Source organism: Ovis aries, chromosome 20, assembly GCF_016772045.2.
Source record: "Ovis aries strain OAR_USU_Benz2616 breed Rambouillet chromosome 20, ARS-UI_Ramb_v3.0, whole genome shotgun sequence".
NCBI lineage: Eukaryota > Metazoa > Chordata > Mammalia > Artiodactyla > Bovidae > Ovis > Ovis aries.
This window is the reverse complement of record NC_056073.1, coordinates 10,297,881-10,313,489: the sequence shown is the minus strand read 5'-3', so window position 1 is coordinate 10,313,489 and position 15,609 is coordinate 10,297,881. Positions and strand designations below refer to the sequence as shown.

General features: G+C 49.6%; 1 protein-coding gene across 4 annotated transcripts in view; it reads right to left on the bottom strand.

Moving 5' to 3' along the window:
* Nucleotides 1–13,465, bottom strand: part of PNPLA1 (patatin like phospholipase domain containing 1) — a 52,183-nt gene extending 38,718 nt beyond the window's left edge. For 2 of the 4 annotated variants that reach the window (XM_042237077.2, XM_012100555.5), the window contains exon 1: nucleotides 12,894–13,465. In XM_042237077.2, coding sequence (XP_042093011.1) covers nucleotides 12,894–13,098 — 205 coding nt within the window. In that variant the 5' untranslated portion in view covers nucleotides 13,099–13,465. Of the gene's footprint in view, nucleotides 1–443; nucleotides 548–817; nucleotides 1,027–12,893 lie in introns of those variants that run through there. The other 2 variants (XM_042237078.2, XM_060403598.1) reach the window with 2 other exon arrangements.
* Between the last annotated feature and the right edge of the window lie 2,144 nt (nucleotides 13,466–15,609).

The following is a 15,609-nucleotide window of genomic DNA, read 5'->3' as shown; positions in this document are numbered from 1 at the left end:
GAAAACTGCCGCATGACCTCTGCTTTTCCATTTCAAGATCGTTTTCTTTTCCCTCGTTCATCCATTCATTCAACATTCATTCATCAAAGACTTATTTTGTGATGACCGTTTGCCCAGGACATTCAGGATTTCTTTTGTCTCTCATCATAACATCCTAGGAATGTGATCCCACCCCCAGGTTCCAGATGGGAAAACGAAGGAAGCAGCAGGTCACTGGTGGGCTGAGTCTAGCCCCTCATTCCTGGGAGCTGCGTTCTCCACCAGCCCTGCCGTGTCTTGTCCCTTGACTGAACCACAGAGACAGGCCCTTGGGTGAGCGAGGAAAGAAGTCTCCAGAGCCAAGCTTCTCACAGAGGCGCTGCGGTCCCCTCGGCACCTGCCTCTGAGGCCCCCGCAGGGCCACTAACAGGGCCACACCTGAGTCACCTGCCAAATGCCAATACCTTCAGCCGCCCACGGCTCCAGGGCCTCAGGAGGGGTGGCGGGGGCTGCCCGAGGTGGCGGCGACCAGGCACGGGAGGCACACTGAAACACCCGTCTCCACTGCAGGAGTCAAGCCGGGTCCTGCTGTGCCCAGGCGTGTGGGGAGGGGCCCCAGCTACTCCCCTGGGCCTCCCAGGGGCTCTGCAGGGTCCTTTTAGAACCCATATCCTGTCCGGAAGGAACCCATTCCTTCCCAACAATGCAAGCCCGTCTGTTGCACCTGCGAATCTCGCAGCCTGAAAGACTCCTCTCTCAGAAAACAAAGCTCTCCCTCCCTTCCTTCGAGAGGCCTCCCTGCCCAGCCCACCTGACACCGCACCCTCTGATCACTCACCACACCCTTCGCTGGCTTTATTTTCTCCTTTGAGCATGCCTGTTGGTGTTTTTCTATGTTGAGTTATTTACGGCTCGATTTCACCGGGGGAGTGCCAGCTTCATGAGGGCAGAGAGCTGTTTTGTTTGAGGCTGGATCCCTAGGGCCTAGGATGAGAGACAGGGCAAATGGCCTGTCTTATCATCGTACGTTCAGCCAGAAACTGGTCCTCAACTTTTTTGTCTGCACATTAAGTAGGTTAGACAAGAACAGTGACTTTCAAACTTAAAAAAGAAAAAATCATTGGAGATTAGATTGAAAATCATCAGGGGAAAAAAAAATCACTGGAACACTCTCTTGAAGTGAAATTTTATGAAGAATGGAAAATAGCAGGGTTGTACTCATTGAAGCTGGGGGAAGGCCACTGGGCGGGGGGCGGGGGGCGGGGGGTGGGGGGGGGCTTCAGTGCGTATCCTCTCCCTGCTCTTTTCTTCCTAGCCCCACCTCGGCCCCCCGCCCCAGAGTCCTGGGGTTCCTTAGAACACAGTTTGGAAATCACTAGCCTGAGTGAGGTCCACCTTCAATCAGTCACTTCCACTTCCAAAGTATAAATACAATCATCCATAAAGTTGAGGAGTTGGAGTTGCTGACCTTCCTTCTATGGCATTCTGGTATTATAAGTCATATTAGGTAAACCCCAAAGTAGAAATTGCTGACACATTCAGTGTCACGCCTGCCAAAGGCTGGCAACTGTCAGGAGTCTATCAAGCAGTACTTGCTGGACCAGTAGTTTGTGGGAGCCACGGGGCCAATAAGACCTCAGATTGCTCAACCAATCTAGTTGATGGGATGAGACACAACGTCTGAAACAAGACAGGATACCATCAAGTGGACAGATTCTATGGGTGAACTTGAGATCCCAGAAAGAGATCCAGTGGGGTAAAATGGGAGGGTGTATCAGGAAGAGGTGTTTTCTCTGGATAGGACACCAGAAAGTCTAGGCAGGGGACACAGAAGGACTGGGGGGGCACTCACATGCCAGCTGCCAGGAGGGCAGCCTGCTGATGGTTCAGTGCTGAGCCCCTCCTCAGCCCACACACTGGACTTGACCTGGTGTTTATGAAATCCAGACCTTGGTCCCAGGAAGGACAGACTTTTTCCATCATCATCATCATATATCTCAGATATCAAATTATAACTACTATGAGAATGGCTGCTAGTTGTCCCCAGTATCCATTCTCCCCTTCTTCCTTAGTAGTTGAGCCTTCGATTTTTAGCTGGACACATGGCATTCCAGAATAGAGTCCACATTTCCCAGGCTCCCTTGCAGTCAGGTGTGGTCATGAAAATGACTTCTGATCCGTGGGATGTGAGGTGACATGGTGTGTGTCATCTTCGAGGCCTGCCCTCAGAGGGAAGAGATGTGCCCCCCTTCCCCTCTGGAACTAGCTGGGATGCAGACGTGGTGAGGAGCCCTCTCGGACTGTGAGCAACACGGTGGAAGGAACCTGGCTCCTAACCTGGAGCCACCACACCAGCCTTGGGGGGCCGGGGTGCAAAGACCACAAGAGCGAGCAATGCTCTTGTGTTTTGTTGAAGCTCTGCGTCTCCAACCAGTGCAACTGCTGTGTCAGTCCGAGTTTGCAAAGCTCATTCCCAGGGACCACTGCTGATCCCGGAGCAAGCTGTGGGGAGGGATAGGCAAGCATATTCCCTCCCACTGCTCAGTAGCTGAGCTGAGTCTCAGGGTGGCCTGGCCAAGGTCACTTGCTGCTGAGTGGATTGCTGGGACCAGAGGAAAGAGAAGGTGGACAGAGTTCGGACTTTGGGTTCAGACTAGCTCTAGTTTGAAGCCTACCTCCCTGCTGCCTAAACCCTGTTCTGAAAAACCATGTGAAAATAAGGTGAGTGGCAAACTAGACTCACAATGTGACTGCAGAGGCTTTTGTTCTCAGAATCCAGAGAGCCTGCTTCCTAGACAAGTGCTCTTTCCCACGGGGATTCCCATCTCTGAGACAAGCGCCCTCCGAGAGCCAGCTGTGGGAGCACCAAGGGATGAACGGGAGTGAGGAGACTCTCAGAGGGGTGATGTCTGCGGTGGGACTTGGAGGATGGGGAGACGGGACACAGGGAGAAAAGAAAGGGGCCGGCACCCGTGGGAGAGGGGACAGCTTGAGCAAAGGAACGGAGGCAGGACACATCCCGAGACTGCTATGCACTCGAAGAGGAGAACTCTCAATTCCAACCCTCAGCCTCAGCTCCCTCCTTTTAATATTTTACTTAGTGGTTTCGGTGTTTAGTGGGTTGTCACCGTGAGAAGGCAGTGGAAGAGATCTTGGAAAATAATTACTTCTAGAGGACAAAACAGAGTCACCTGATGAGCTCAGCTAAAAGGCAGCTAAAAGTCCCCTGCCCCTGTCCCCCACCCAGCAGGGGAACAGCCACTGAGGCTGGTACCCACCCAGCACCATTCTGTGCCAGGAGACCAACCAGCCTCACTCCCCTTGGGCTTCTCAGACTCACAGTCCTTATCTGGAGAGATACTTGTTGTGAAATGTTCCTGCAGAAAACAAAGCCTAGGGAGGCTACATGCAACTTCTATGCAGATTCAAAATTGTTTCAAAATGATATTAAAAGAAACAGAACAAAGCAGGGTTGGGAATATGCAGATGAAGCCCCATTGGTAAATACTGATAAGTGTTGAAGTTAGATGATGGGTGGGTTCTTGAGGGTGCATTATATTATTCTCTCCAAGACACTTGAAAATTTTCCACTTAAAAAGGTTATTTAAGAGCTTCTCTGGTGGCTCAGTGGTAAAGAATCTGCCTGCCAATGCAGGAGACACAAGTTTGATCCCCAGGCCAGGAGGATCTCACATGCGACTGAGCAACTAAGCCTGTGTGTCACAACAACTGGGCCTGTGCTCTAGAGCTTGGGAGCCACAGCTACTGAGCGCCTGTGCTGCAACTAGTAAACTCTGAGATTTAGAAGCTGAGGAGCTAGTTTAGTTGGTTGAGTAGAAGTGTAGTTCTCTGTGCTCCGCAACAAGAGAAACCACCGCAATGAGAAGCCCACGCACCGCAGTTAGAGAGTAGCCCCCGCTCGCCACAACTAGAGAAAAGCCAGGCAGCAACGAAGACCCAGCACAGCCAGGAATAAATAAATAAATAAATAAATATATATATATATATATATATTATTTTATTGAAGTACTTCCCTGGCAGTTCAGTGGTTAAGACCCACGCTCCCAGTGCAAGGGGCATGGGTTTGATCCCTGGTTGAGGAACTAACCACATGCCAAGCAGTGTGGCCCAAAAAGAAAGTATTTGAAAGTTTAAGAAATGCACATGAATGTTCATAATGACATCATTTATAATAGCTCAAACTAAAAGCAACCCAAACATTCCCCAACAAATGGATTTTAAAAATGTGTTATATCCACGTAAGGACATATTATTCAACGATAAAAAGGAGTGAAATACTGACATGTGCTATAAGGGATGAGTTTAGAAAACCCTACACTAAGTGAGAGAAGCCAGACACAAAAGGACACATATTGTATTGTATAGACTCTATGTATATTAAACGTCCAGAATAGGCAAATCTATAGAGACAAGAAGTAGGTTAGTGGCTTCCAGGTAATTGAATGGAGGAATTGAGAGGTAACAGCTAAGGGATTTGGCGTTTCTTTGGCAGATAATTAAAATGTTGTATGATTGATAGTGATGTTGGAGATACAACTGTAAATATACAAAAAGCCATAGAAAAAGAGAAACAGCCGGTAGAGGCTCCGAGCCATGAGTTCTCATAGGCTTCGATGTGAGCTCGGGCAAAGGGTGAGGTATGGACCAGCCCCTGAAACAAGGTCTGTCTGCCTCGTTTACGGCTCACCCAGAGGAATTCACAGAATCTAGCCCAGTCTGAAGCCTCTGGAGCAACACCGTTTTTCTCTATTCTGGAAAAATCCATGCCCCATTAATAAATATGGAATTTTGTTAGTCCTCAAACGCCTGACCCATTTCCACTGCCCGGTTTTAGTTTTGCCAAGTGCACTGGGGCTTAACTGAGGCTGCACACCAGGATCACCTGGGAGTTGAATAAACACTGGTGCCGGCTTCCGCCCCAAGAGATCCTCATTTAATTAGTGTTGGGGAGAAGCCTGGGCAGTGGATGTTTTCAAAGCTCCCAGGTGATTCAGACGTGCAAGATTGAGAATCACTGACTAAGTGAAGAATTTTTTAATGAGTAGGAAAAAATATCAAAAGTATAGCATGGAGTATGGTGAGTATTCGGTCATGAAACTTCTCTTTTAGATTTATGTTCACACTGGGTCACAATATGAAAAGTACTTCTTACTGTAACTTTCAGCCTAGGAGTTTGGAAACCCCAGTTTGACGGGTCCTGTCAGTCACCGAGCTAAATGAAGGGGACCCACCAGCAGCAATCAGGTGCCCCCCAGCCTCTGCGTGGGCCTCTCCAAGGACAGATTCTCCCCTGCTTCCAAATAGCCCTTTCCCACCTTGGACAACTCTTGCTGAGTCAAAAGCTGCCTTTCTGAAACTCTCACATCAAACCCTGACACCAGAGGACTGAGGTCTTTACCACCCCCTGAAGGCATGCTCTGTTGTCAAGCAGAGTCCGGCTAGAAGCTGAGGGTCCTGCCCAACCTGTCTCTACATGTCAGATTTCTATTCGTCTTTCAAGCCCCTGGACTTCCCTGATGGCTCAGACGGTAAAGCGTCTGCCTATAATGCGGGAGACTGGGTTCAATCCCTGGGTTAGGAAGATCTCCTAGAGGAGGAAATGGCAACCCTCTTCAGTATTCTTGCCTGGAAAATCCCATGGACCGAGGAGCCTGGTAGGCTACAGTCCACGGGGTCGAAAAGAGTCAGACATGACTGAGCAACTTCACTTTACTTTTCAAGCCTTATCTCGAATGCCCCTTCCATGAGGTCCTCCACTATGGGATCAGTTTCCTCTCTTCCTCTGCACTCTTCTGCCTTTTAATTTTCTAAAATACAGTTGGAACTTATTATACTATAACTAGTTGGTTACTGCCTTTGAGTTTGAATAAACTGTAAGCTCCTTGAGGGCATGGGTAGAGCTTCATCTTGCGCTATATCTCTGTGTCTTCTGCAGGGCCCAGTATATGCTCCATACACAATCATTGGTTGAATGAATGAACAATTGGCTTACCATGAAGTTTTTATAGGGAGGAACGTACCAAGTAGCAGCTTAAGTGGGGACGGGATTTTAAGTTCACCAAATCCTCATTCTTTAACAAGAAAAAAAATGCATAACTTTGGCATTTGAGCTAGTGCTTGAAAGGTAAGTTGAAATTTGACAGGGAGAGACAGGTCGAGGAGTAGTTTCTAGCCTCCAGTTGGAAATCCTGAATCCCCCCCACTGGTTGTCAGGGAAACCATCTCTCCTCAGATGGGTAAATGAATGAACCTTCATTCTCTAATGCAGTTCTAATGAAAACCAGGCTCTTGTGTTAAGTGTTTTGCAAACATTTTCAGGTGCCCCCAAATTGCCCCTAATGCAGAACTAGGCTCATGTTAGCAGAAGATGGACCCACTGCTGTCTCCGCTTCCAATGAACAAAACACAGTCTGAAGACGGAAAAGCCCAGACTGGGAACAAGAGGACAGGGGTCGGCCTGGAGGAGAGAGGCTGGGGGGCGTGTGTTGAAGTAGTCTTTTTAAAAGAGACGAGCCTGTTGTTTGTATGCAGATAGTACGATTAGTTACACATAAAGTATAGGATAATCTACCAAGGAACTTTTAGAAATATTTGAGGATGTTCATGAGGTTGCCCAAGACAATATCAACAAACAAAATCCATCAACATTACTTTATATCAGCAATAATCAATTAGATTAGAAAATGCTGTAGAAAAAGGATCTTGTTTCCTATAGCAACAAAAGCTATTAAATCTCGTAAAAGACACAAAAAATCTTTTCTGAAGGACAAAGAAGATCAGAAGAAATAGAGAGATGGGTAGGCTATTAATATATTATAAATGAGAAGCTATAATTTCAATCAAAATCCTAATAGAGCTCTTTCACATGGGGGAAAAGGGGGTCAAGAATAAGAGTCAAGGGATTTCCCTGGTGGTAGTGGATAGGAATCTGTCTGCCAACGCAGGGGACACGGTTTTGATCCCTGGTCTAGGAAGATTCCACGTGCCACGGAACAACTAAGCCTGTGCACCACACACTGAGCCCAAGCACTGCACCGTCCGGAAGCCCGGACGCCTGGAGCCCACGCTCCACAGCAAGAGAAGCCACCGCAATGAGAAGTCTGCAGACCACACCTAGAGAGTACCCCCTGCTCACTGCACTGGAGGGAAAGCAAAGACCTAGGGCAACAGCAACAAAAACAGCCAAAAGGAGTAAGAGAGTCAGTAGTTGAAGAAGAAATTTAAAAAAGGAGAGGGCTGCCATATACACTATATCCCTTATTATAAGACTATCATAGTCAAAATACTGTGGTATAGTGCAGAAATAGACAAATTCACCAATAGAAGAGAAGAGAGACTCCAGGGATTACAGGAACTTGAATAAGTCAGAGGCAGCATCGCAAACAAGTGTGGAAAGAGTTGCCTATAAACAGTGTCGGGTATTTGGCTACCGCAATCAAAATCTTCTATTTCTACCTCAAAAGAGCTACAAAATAAATTTCAGATGGATGAACTTAAATATGAAAGAGCAAAATTTCCAAACTCTTGAATGAAAATACAGAAATAATCATCTTTAAAGTAAAGATATTAAAAAACACAAATTATAGGCAGAAAAGATTTGATATCCCTGACTGCATCAAAATTGGAATTTTCTGAGTAACAAAAGACATTGTCAGATAAAAAGGCAAGCTATGGAATGAGATGAGATAGCTACAATGTCCATAACTGACAAATGATTCATGTACAGCCTATATAAAGAACACCTACATGTTGAAGAGAAAAAGATTACCAGGAAAGGGTTATGAGCAGGTAAGTTACAGAAGAGGAAACACAGTGGGGATTTCCCTGGTGGTCCAGTGGCTAAGATTCTATGCTCCCAGTTCAGGGTCCTGGGTTTGATCCCTGGGCAGTGAACTAGATCCCACACGTCACAACTAAAGGTCTCCCATGAACTAAGACCCAGCACAGCCAAGTAAAACATTTTGGTTTTTTTAAGAGAAAACACAAGTGGTAGATAGATACATAGAGATGCTTAACAGCACTAGTAATCAGGGTGTGCAGATTAAATAAGCAAAATAGAATGAGATATAACATCACACTCATCTGATTGACTTAAAACTCTTCAGTCTTGGAGTTCACTGGTGGCCTACTAGTTAGGATTCTGCACTTCCACTGCCGTCTCCCAGGTTTAATCCCTAATCAGGGAACTGAGATCCTGCCAGCCACCTGGCCTGACCAAAAAAATTAAAAAACTCTGCAACCTGATAGTCCCAAGGGTTGATGATGACACTGTGGGGAAATCAGGAGCTGCTAGTGGTTAAATATATGGATGTGAGAGCTGGACTATAAAGAAGGCTGAGCTCAGAAGAACTGATGCTTTTGAACTGTGGTGTTGGAGAAGACTCTTGAGAGTCCCTTGGCCTGCAAGGAGATCCAACCAGTCCATCCTAAAGGAAATCAGTCCTGGGTGTTCATTGGAAGGACTGATGTTGCAGCTGAAGCTCCAGTACTTTGGCCACCTTATACGAAGAGCTGACTCATTTGAAAAGACCCTGATGTTGGAAAAGATTGAGGGCAGGAGGAGAAGGGGACGACAGAGGATGGGCTGGTTGGATGGCATCACTGACTCAATGGACATGAGTTTGGCTAAACTCTGGGAGTTGATGATGGTCAGGGAGGCCTGGCGTGCTGCGGTTCGTGGGGCCGCAAAGAGTCAGACATGACTGAGCGACTGAACTGAACTGAACTGAATTGAGTGGTTAATTTGGTACAACCGCTTTGGCGCATAATTTAGCCCTAGTCCGGTAAAGTTCATGTGATATGTATCCTAGGGAAACATTCCATGTGGACCTGAGAGACTCAAACAAGGATGCTCATTGCAGTGTTGTTTATAACAACAAAAACTTGGCCATGTCCATCAACAGAATGGCTAAATGAATCACGATACAGTTTTAATGGAATAGACACAGAAAGAGGTGAAGAGGATTAAAGGAAATCAGGAGACCCAGTCCTGGTACTTGCTCTGCTTCTAACTGATGACAGGATGGGACAAGTCACGTGTCCCTCTTCGCTGAGTGCTCTCCCCAGACGTTCTCATGGCTCACTCCCTCCCCTCCTTCAGGGCTTTGTGCAAATTCCACCTACTCAGAGAGGCTTCCCTGACCCTGGTGTCCATACAACCAGTATCCATGCCCCCTGACACTGCGTTGTCAAGAAGCAGAGTGGCGGGATTTCCCTAGTGGTCCAGTGACTAAGACTCTGAGCTCCCAAAGCAGGGGGCCTGGGTTCGATTCCTGGTCGGGGAACTAGATCCCATGACTAACTATCCCTCATGCCACAGCAAAGATCGTGAGTGCCACAACTAAGACCTTGGTGCAGTCAAGTAAATAGATATTTATTAAAAAAAAAAAAAAAAAAGGCAGCAGCAGCAGCAGCAAAGTGGCTTAAAGGTCAGGCTAGGTTAAAACACCAGCTTTACCAACTACTGTTTGCATGACCTTAGGCAAGCGATTTAAGCTTTACGTGACTCAGTTTCCTCCTCTGCAAAATGGAGATAATAGTAGTTTTCAACTCAGAGGGTTGCTGTGAGGACTGAATGAGTTAATACACCAAAGAGAACAGCGCCTGATTCGGGGGAGGGCTGGTTAGTAGTAAATTGCACGGCAGTTAAAATGAATGAAGTACACTTGAGTGACGGTGGCTCAATCTCATAAACACGCTGCTGGATGAAAAGAGCACAGCCCTCTCCCTTCCCTGAACTTCCCTCCCAGTCACAAGCATGTGGCCAGCACGCAGACCAGCCCTCAGTCACACCACCGTCAGGGGTCCTTCTCATGAGTCTGAGTCCCTGTCCGCTGGCATCCACGTCCCTCACAGCCTGGCCAAGTCAGTTTTCAGTTCAGTTCAGTTCAGTTCAGTTCAGTCGTGTCCGACTCTGCGCCCCCGGGGACTGCAGCACGCCAGGCCTCCCTGTCCATCACCAACTCCCAGAGTTTACTCAAACTCATGTCTATTGAGTCAGTGATGCCATCCAACCATCTGGGCAGGGTTTATTGACTGAACTGGATTAATTCTGAAAGTTCTCAAATGCCTGAAGACAGAGACACCACTGACCCTTCTGGCTGGTGTGTTTTAAGAAGTTGAACTAAAGACATGAGGAAGTGGGGGCGATGGAATGGGTGAGTGACCCGAGTACCTGGAAAGAGAGAGAAATCCCAGGAAAGGGAGTGTCTCCAAGGGAAGGGAGTCTGTGACTCCAAGACCAGGGAGTAGGGGAACCTCACCCCTTTCTGAAGGCCTGTCCTAGGGTCCACTGGGTAACTGAAGGATGAACTGCTACATTCACAGAGGACTTGTCATTAAAAAGAAAAAAAGATCTAGAAGGATCCCAGCAGAGTCCTTCCACAGGCTCTAGGAGGGGAAGTGGGATTGGGGGCAAGTGGGGAGGCGAGTGAAGGCTTCTTTTCCCTTTATACTCTAAATACTTTTGCATTGTTTGAATTGAGAAAGAAGTGATTACTTGTGAATTATGAGAAAAGAAAATTTTAATCTTGCACGGAAGGGGTACTCAGGGAATGGGTATTACAATTATTCTTTAAAACAGAGAGAAAGACATCTCACCCACCACAGATCCGCAGGCAGGAAGGGGCCCTGCTCGCTCCCCTCCTCACTCTGCAGCCGGCCCCTCATCCCTGGCCCTTCCTCCAACCTGTACCCTAAAGTGGATGTCCTCACTGCTCTCACCGCCCAGCCCCTTGCCCCGAACAACAGCCTCCTACTGCTCTCCCTGTTTCTTCTCCCCCCCTTTTTATTGCTCTTTCAACTTTATTTTTTTATATTTATTTATTTTTAATTGTCAACTTTATTATTTTTTGTACTTACTTATTTTTAATGGGTTGATGATTGCTTTACAATATTGGTTTGATTTGTATCATATATCGACATGAATTAACCATCAGTGTACATATGCCCCCTCCCTCTTGAATCTCCTTCCTTCCTCCCACCCATTCCCACCCCTCTAGGTTGTTACAGAGCCCCAGTTTGAGTTCCCTGAGTCAGAGTCTCTTGGACTGCAAGGAGATCCAACCAGTCCATCCTAAAGGAACTCAGTCCTGAATATTCATTGGAAGGACTGATACTGAAGCTGAAACTCCAATACTCTGGCCACCTGATGCGAAGAGCTGACTCATTTGAAAAGACCCTGATGATGGGAAAGATTGAGGGCAGGAGGAGAAGGGGACGACAGAGGATGAGATGATTGGGTGGCATTACGGACTCAATGGAGATGAGTTTGGGTAAACTCCGGGAGTTGGTGATGGACAGGGAGGCCTGGCGTGCTGTGGTCCATGGGGTCGCAAAGAGTTGGACACGACTGAGCGGCTGAACTGAACTGAACTGAACTGAGTCGTACAGCAAATTCCCACTGGCTGTCTATTTACATGTGTTAGTGTATGTGGCTCCACGCTACTCTCCCCTTCATTTCACCTCCCCTCGCCTCCCCCAGCATTGCTCTCCTTGTTTCTGCCCTCCCTGGTCCGTCTCACTCTGCACAGCCCGGCAGTTGACACATACCAACTCGTTCACTCACTCAGGCGATTAACCCTCTAACGTAACCTGAGAATCTCAGCTGGACAGAGTAGAAACTGCGGCACAGAGCATCCAGCCGCATGCCCCAGGCCCACACCATGAAGCACCAGCGTGGGGACTCAAACACTGGGGGACTGGGCCACCTGTCCCCTTTGCCTCCTTCCTTCCTCCCCACTCCCCAGGAGTGAAATCTGTTCTCCCCACTACAAGGTCCATGTGACCTGGCCCTTGCCTGCCCCTCTAGCTTCACCCTCCACCCCCCTCCTCACTCCCCAATGCCGCGGGCTCCCCGGCTGGTCCTGTACCCAGAACAGTCTTTCCTTCCCAATCATCAAATGGCTTGCTCTCTCGCTTCACTCAGATTTCTGCTTGAATGTCACCTCCTCCAAAAGGGCCCCCCGACCACCGTTTCTCAAACAGTCCTCACTTTATTCTCTGACCCTTCCCTGCTGCGATTTTATTCATAGTTCTTATCACTTCCTGATCTGACGTTAGGAGACTACTTGTTTGGAGGCTTATCGTGTGTCTCCACTCTCTCTAGAATTTCTGTTCCGTGGGGGCAGGGACTTTGTCCCCAGTGCCCGGATCATAGGCTCACATAGAATGGTAGTGCAGCGAATGAATAAATGCTCCCCGCCCCCGCTCCCCAGGTGAGGCAGCCCACGTGGATCAGCCTGCTCTGGGACCGGGTCTGGGCCTACCGTGTGGGCTGCTCGGAACGGTCCACTCCCCTTTCACGGGATGGTGCTCCTGCCTGTCCGTGTGTCGCCCCATCCTTCCCCCCAGGCCTCCTGGACAAGTGGGGCAGCAGGCAAAGTGAGGCCTCCCAGATTCCTTCCCAGTTTCCCCCTGCCAACCCCTCTGTCCATCCCTCCAAGCCCAGGGCTTTCACTCCCAGCCTCTTGGAAGCTGGTCTGACGAATCCACCTCCACCAAGATGTCAATTTGTCCTTCCCAGGATATTTGCATTTTTAAATGAGGCCAGGCTGGAGCAGCTCTTCGCCCAGTGTATGCCTCTGTCATGGTGTAACTCCCAAGATGGGATGTTTCAGAGAGATACAACCTTTCCCTCTCCCAGAGCCCGGGAGACAGTGTCAGGTCAGGGTGCTGAGGGAGAGGGAGACAGAGCTCCGAGCTCAGCCAGTGGGTCAGAGACTGGGACCCAGCAAACCCTGACCGCAAATGCTATCCCACTCCACCTACATCTTCCCTTCCCACCACCCAGACGACCTGGCTTTGTTCCCCAAAGCATCCCCAAGCAACCCTCAGGCTCTGCTTTGTGGAACCCCTCCAGAGGATCCCCAGGGAACCCAGAACAAAAGCCTTACCCATTTCGATCCCACAGATGGCCAAGGCTGCCACCACCGCACCTGCCGACGTCCCAGCGAAGCGATGGGCTGTTTCCAGCATCCGGGGGGCCAGGTCCCGAAGGGCGTCCACCGCCCCAGCCTGGTAGAAGGAGAGGAACCCGCTGCCCGAGAAGGAGATGGAATGAGGGGTGTCAGGGTCCCCCTTGAACACCTGTTCTTCCATCTCCTCAACCTGGGACCTCCCAGGGAAGGGAGGAAACTCTCAGCGCCGATGTGCCTGAAGGCCAGCCACTCTGCTGTTGAAACTTGCGGCCAAGCTTCCCTGCCAGCCCGGAGCCTGGAATGTGGCTGTCGCTCCCCGGGCGGCAGCTGGGACACCCACAGTGGCTCAGGCAGCAGCTGCCTGGGCCTGTTGAGCTCGGTCAGGAGGCAGCCCCAAAGCCTGGTAAAGGCCCCCGCGGGCAGCGTCCTGGCCCAGTGAGCGCCCTCCTCTGCACTTGCCTGGTACCCCTTGGATCGCAGGTGGCCGCCACGCAGGGCCGGGCCCAGGAAGAGGTGCCGCTCAGCCCTGAGTCCCAAAGGGTTCACTCATCGGGTTGCTAAACCTCCACGGATGGGTATGGGATGGCGCCTCCCTCCCCCGCACGCTGCAGCTGTAAAGGGAGTAAACGCTGGCCTCCCTCCAGGAGAGGGTATTCCTTTCCCACAGCGACAGGGCTGCCAAGCTGGCTCTGGTTTCTGAGGGAGACTCGGCTCACAGCACCCATGCCCCCACCGCAGCGCCCCTCCCTGGGATCCTGCTCCAGGCTCCGGGTGGCGTGTGTGAGGTGTGATACAATTATTTTTATTTGTTCTTGCGTAAGTGCCCCTCTGCTTACTCATCTGTTTATTCACGTGTTAGGACTGGCCACCGGTTAAATTGTAAGGGAAAAGAGTTTGGGCTCCAGGGCCCCCACCCCCCGCCTCTCCAGCTCTCACCTTCTCTCCTCTGCCCTTCGCCAACACACCAACTCTTAGCACTCTCTGTCCAAGCCTTGAATCTCTGTGCTGTGTCCTAAGTGTCCCGCAAGAAGTCAACCTGGAATCTCCATCATTCTGTGTTACAGCATCACACTGTATTCTCACTTTGAAATGAGAGGTTTGAAATGTCAGTATTCATGACATGTCATGTCATGGCGTCTCATGTTTGAGATGTCAGTAACCCCAAGGATGAACAGCTTGGGACCTCAGGTGTGGGGGCATCTGGGTCAGAGCAGAGAGATGATTTGGAGCCTAAGGGGAAAGGCACGTGGTGGGGGAACCAAGGGTAGCTCCAGGGAGCCCTGGTCGTGCCAGTCTGGAGCAGTGCAACATGCCCTGGCAAGGAGAGTCTTCCTCACTACCAGCAAATGTCACCGCCTAAGGATGTTGCAAGACAGCGAATTGGCCGGCGTCCCCCTTCTCTGTCCCCCCAGGGCACACAGAAGCTGGTCAGAATTGGAATAGAGACACAAAGTCTCCTGCCCAACGCTCAGTCCAGCTCCATACTCTGCTAGGATGTGATAGCCGCACTGAGCCCACCAGGGGAAGTGAAGTGAAATGAGGTGAAAATCACTCAGTCGTGTCCGACTCTTTGTGAGCCCATGGACTGTAACCTACCCGGCTCCTCTGTCCATGGAATTCTCCAAGCCTGAATCCTGGAGTGGGTAGCCATTCCCTTCTCCAGGGTATCTTCCCAACCTAGGGATCAAACCCAGGTCTCCCACACAGCAGGTGGATTCTTTACCATTTGAGCCATCAGGGAAGCCCAAACCCACTAGGGGACGTCCCGCCAACTCTGCTCACCTTCCTGATATAGTGGAACTTTGCACTGGGGAGCAGTGCCCAGGGTTCGGTCAGAAAGGGGTTTTCTGTCTTGGGTAGGTAGTTCCAGATATTCGAGAAGGGAACTCCTGACTAAATGTGTCTGCAACAGAGAAAACGCATGCGCACCTGTGTCTGTGCTTGTGTGTATGTGTGCAGACTCACACACACATACACAGATCTGAGGCCACCGACAGGCTGGGGTGAAGAGTAGGGTGAGGCTGCGTGGAGTCCAATCAGCTTTTGGCACATTGAGACCCTGCCTCCAGGAGATGGTAGGGAGTGGAAGCCCCGTCCCCTAACATCTACACTTGGGAACAAGATATGAGAATAACCAGAGAACGCACAAGGCAGTCTATAATTAAGTACCAAATTGTGGAGGGCTGAGACTCCTGCCAGAAAAGTTCAGAGATGAGAGTGAGCAGCATGGGCTGGAACCTTCAGAGAAGCTATGTGATAGAGTTGTGGGTTGGGGGTTTAAAGAAGCTAGCAGGAGGAGGGAAACTACTATGGCAAGAAGCAGTGTGCAGTCCTTACAGAGGGTGAAGGGGTGCGATGGCAAGCAGTTACACAGGATGGATTAGACAGATGTGGGTTGAAGCCCAGTTCTAATATTTATAGGCAGTGTGACATGTGGTAACCTCTCCCGGCCTCAGTTTTCCTCATCTGTAAAATGGGGACAATAATGCATATACTGTACAGGAGCTGTAAAACATAAGATACGGTTATAAAATGCCTGGCACATGGTGTGTCTCTTATTATCAAAGGGCAATAAGGGCCAAGGCTTCTAGAACAGGTGGAGCTGGGAGCCAAGGTGGAATAGAAAGATGCAGCCAACAGAAGGTGGGATGCACTTGCAATGTGTAGGAGGAGCTGGAAGAATTCTCGAGGG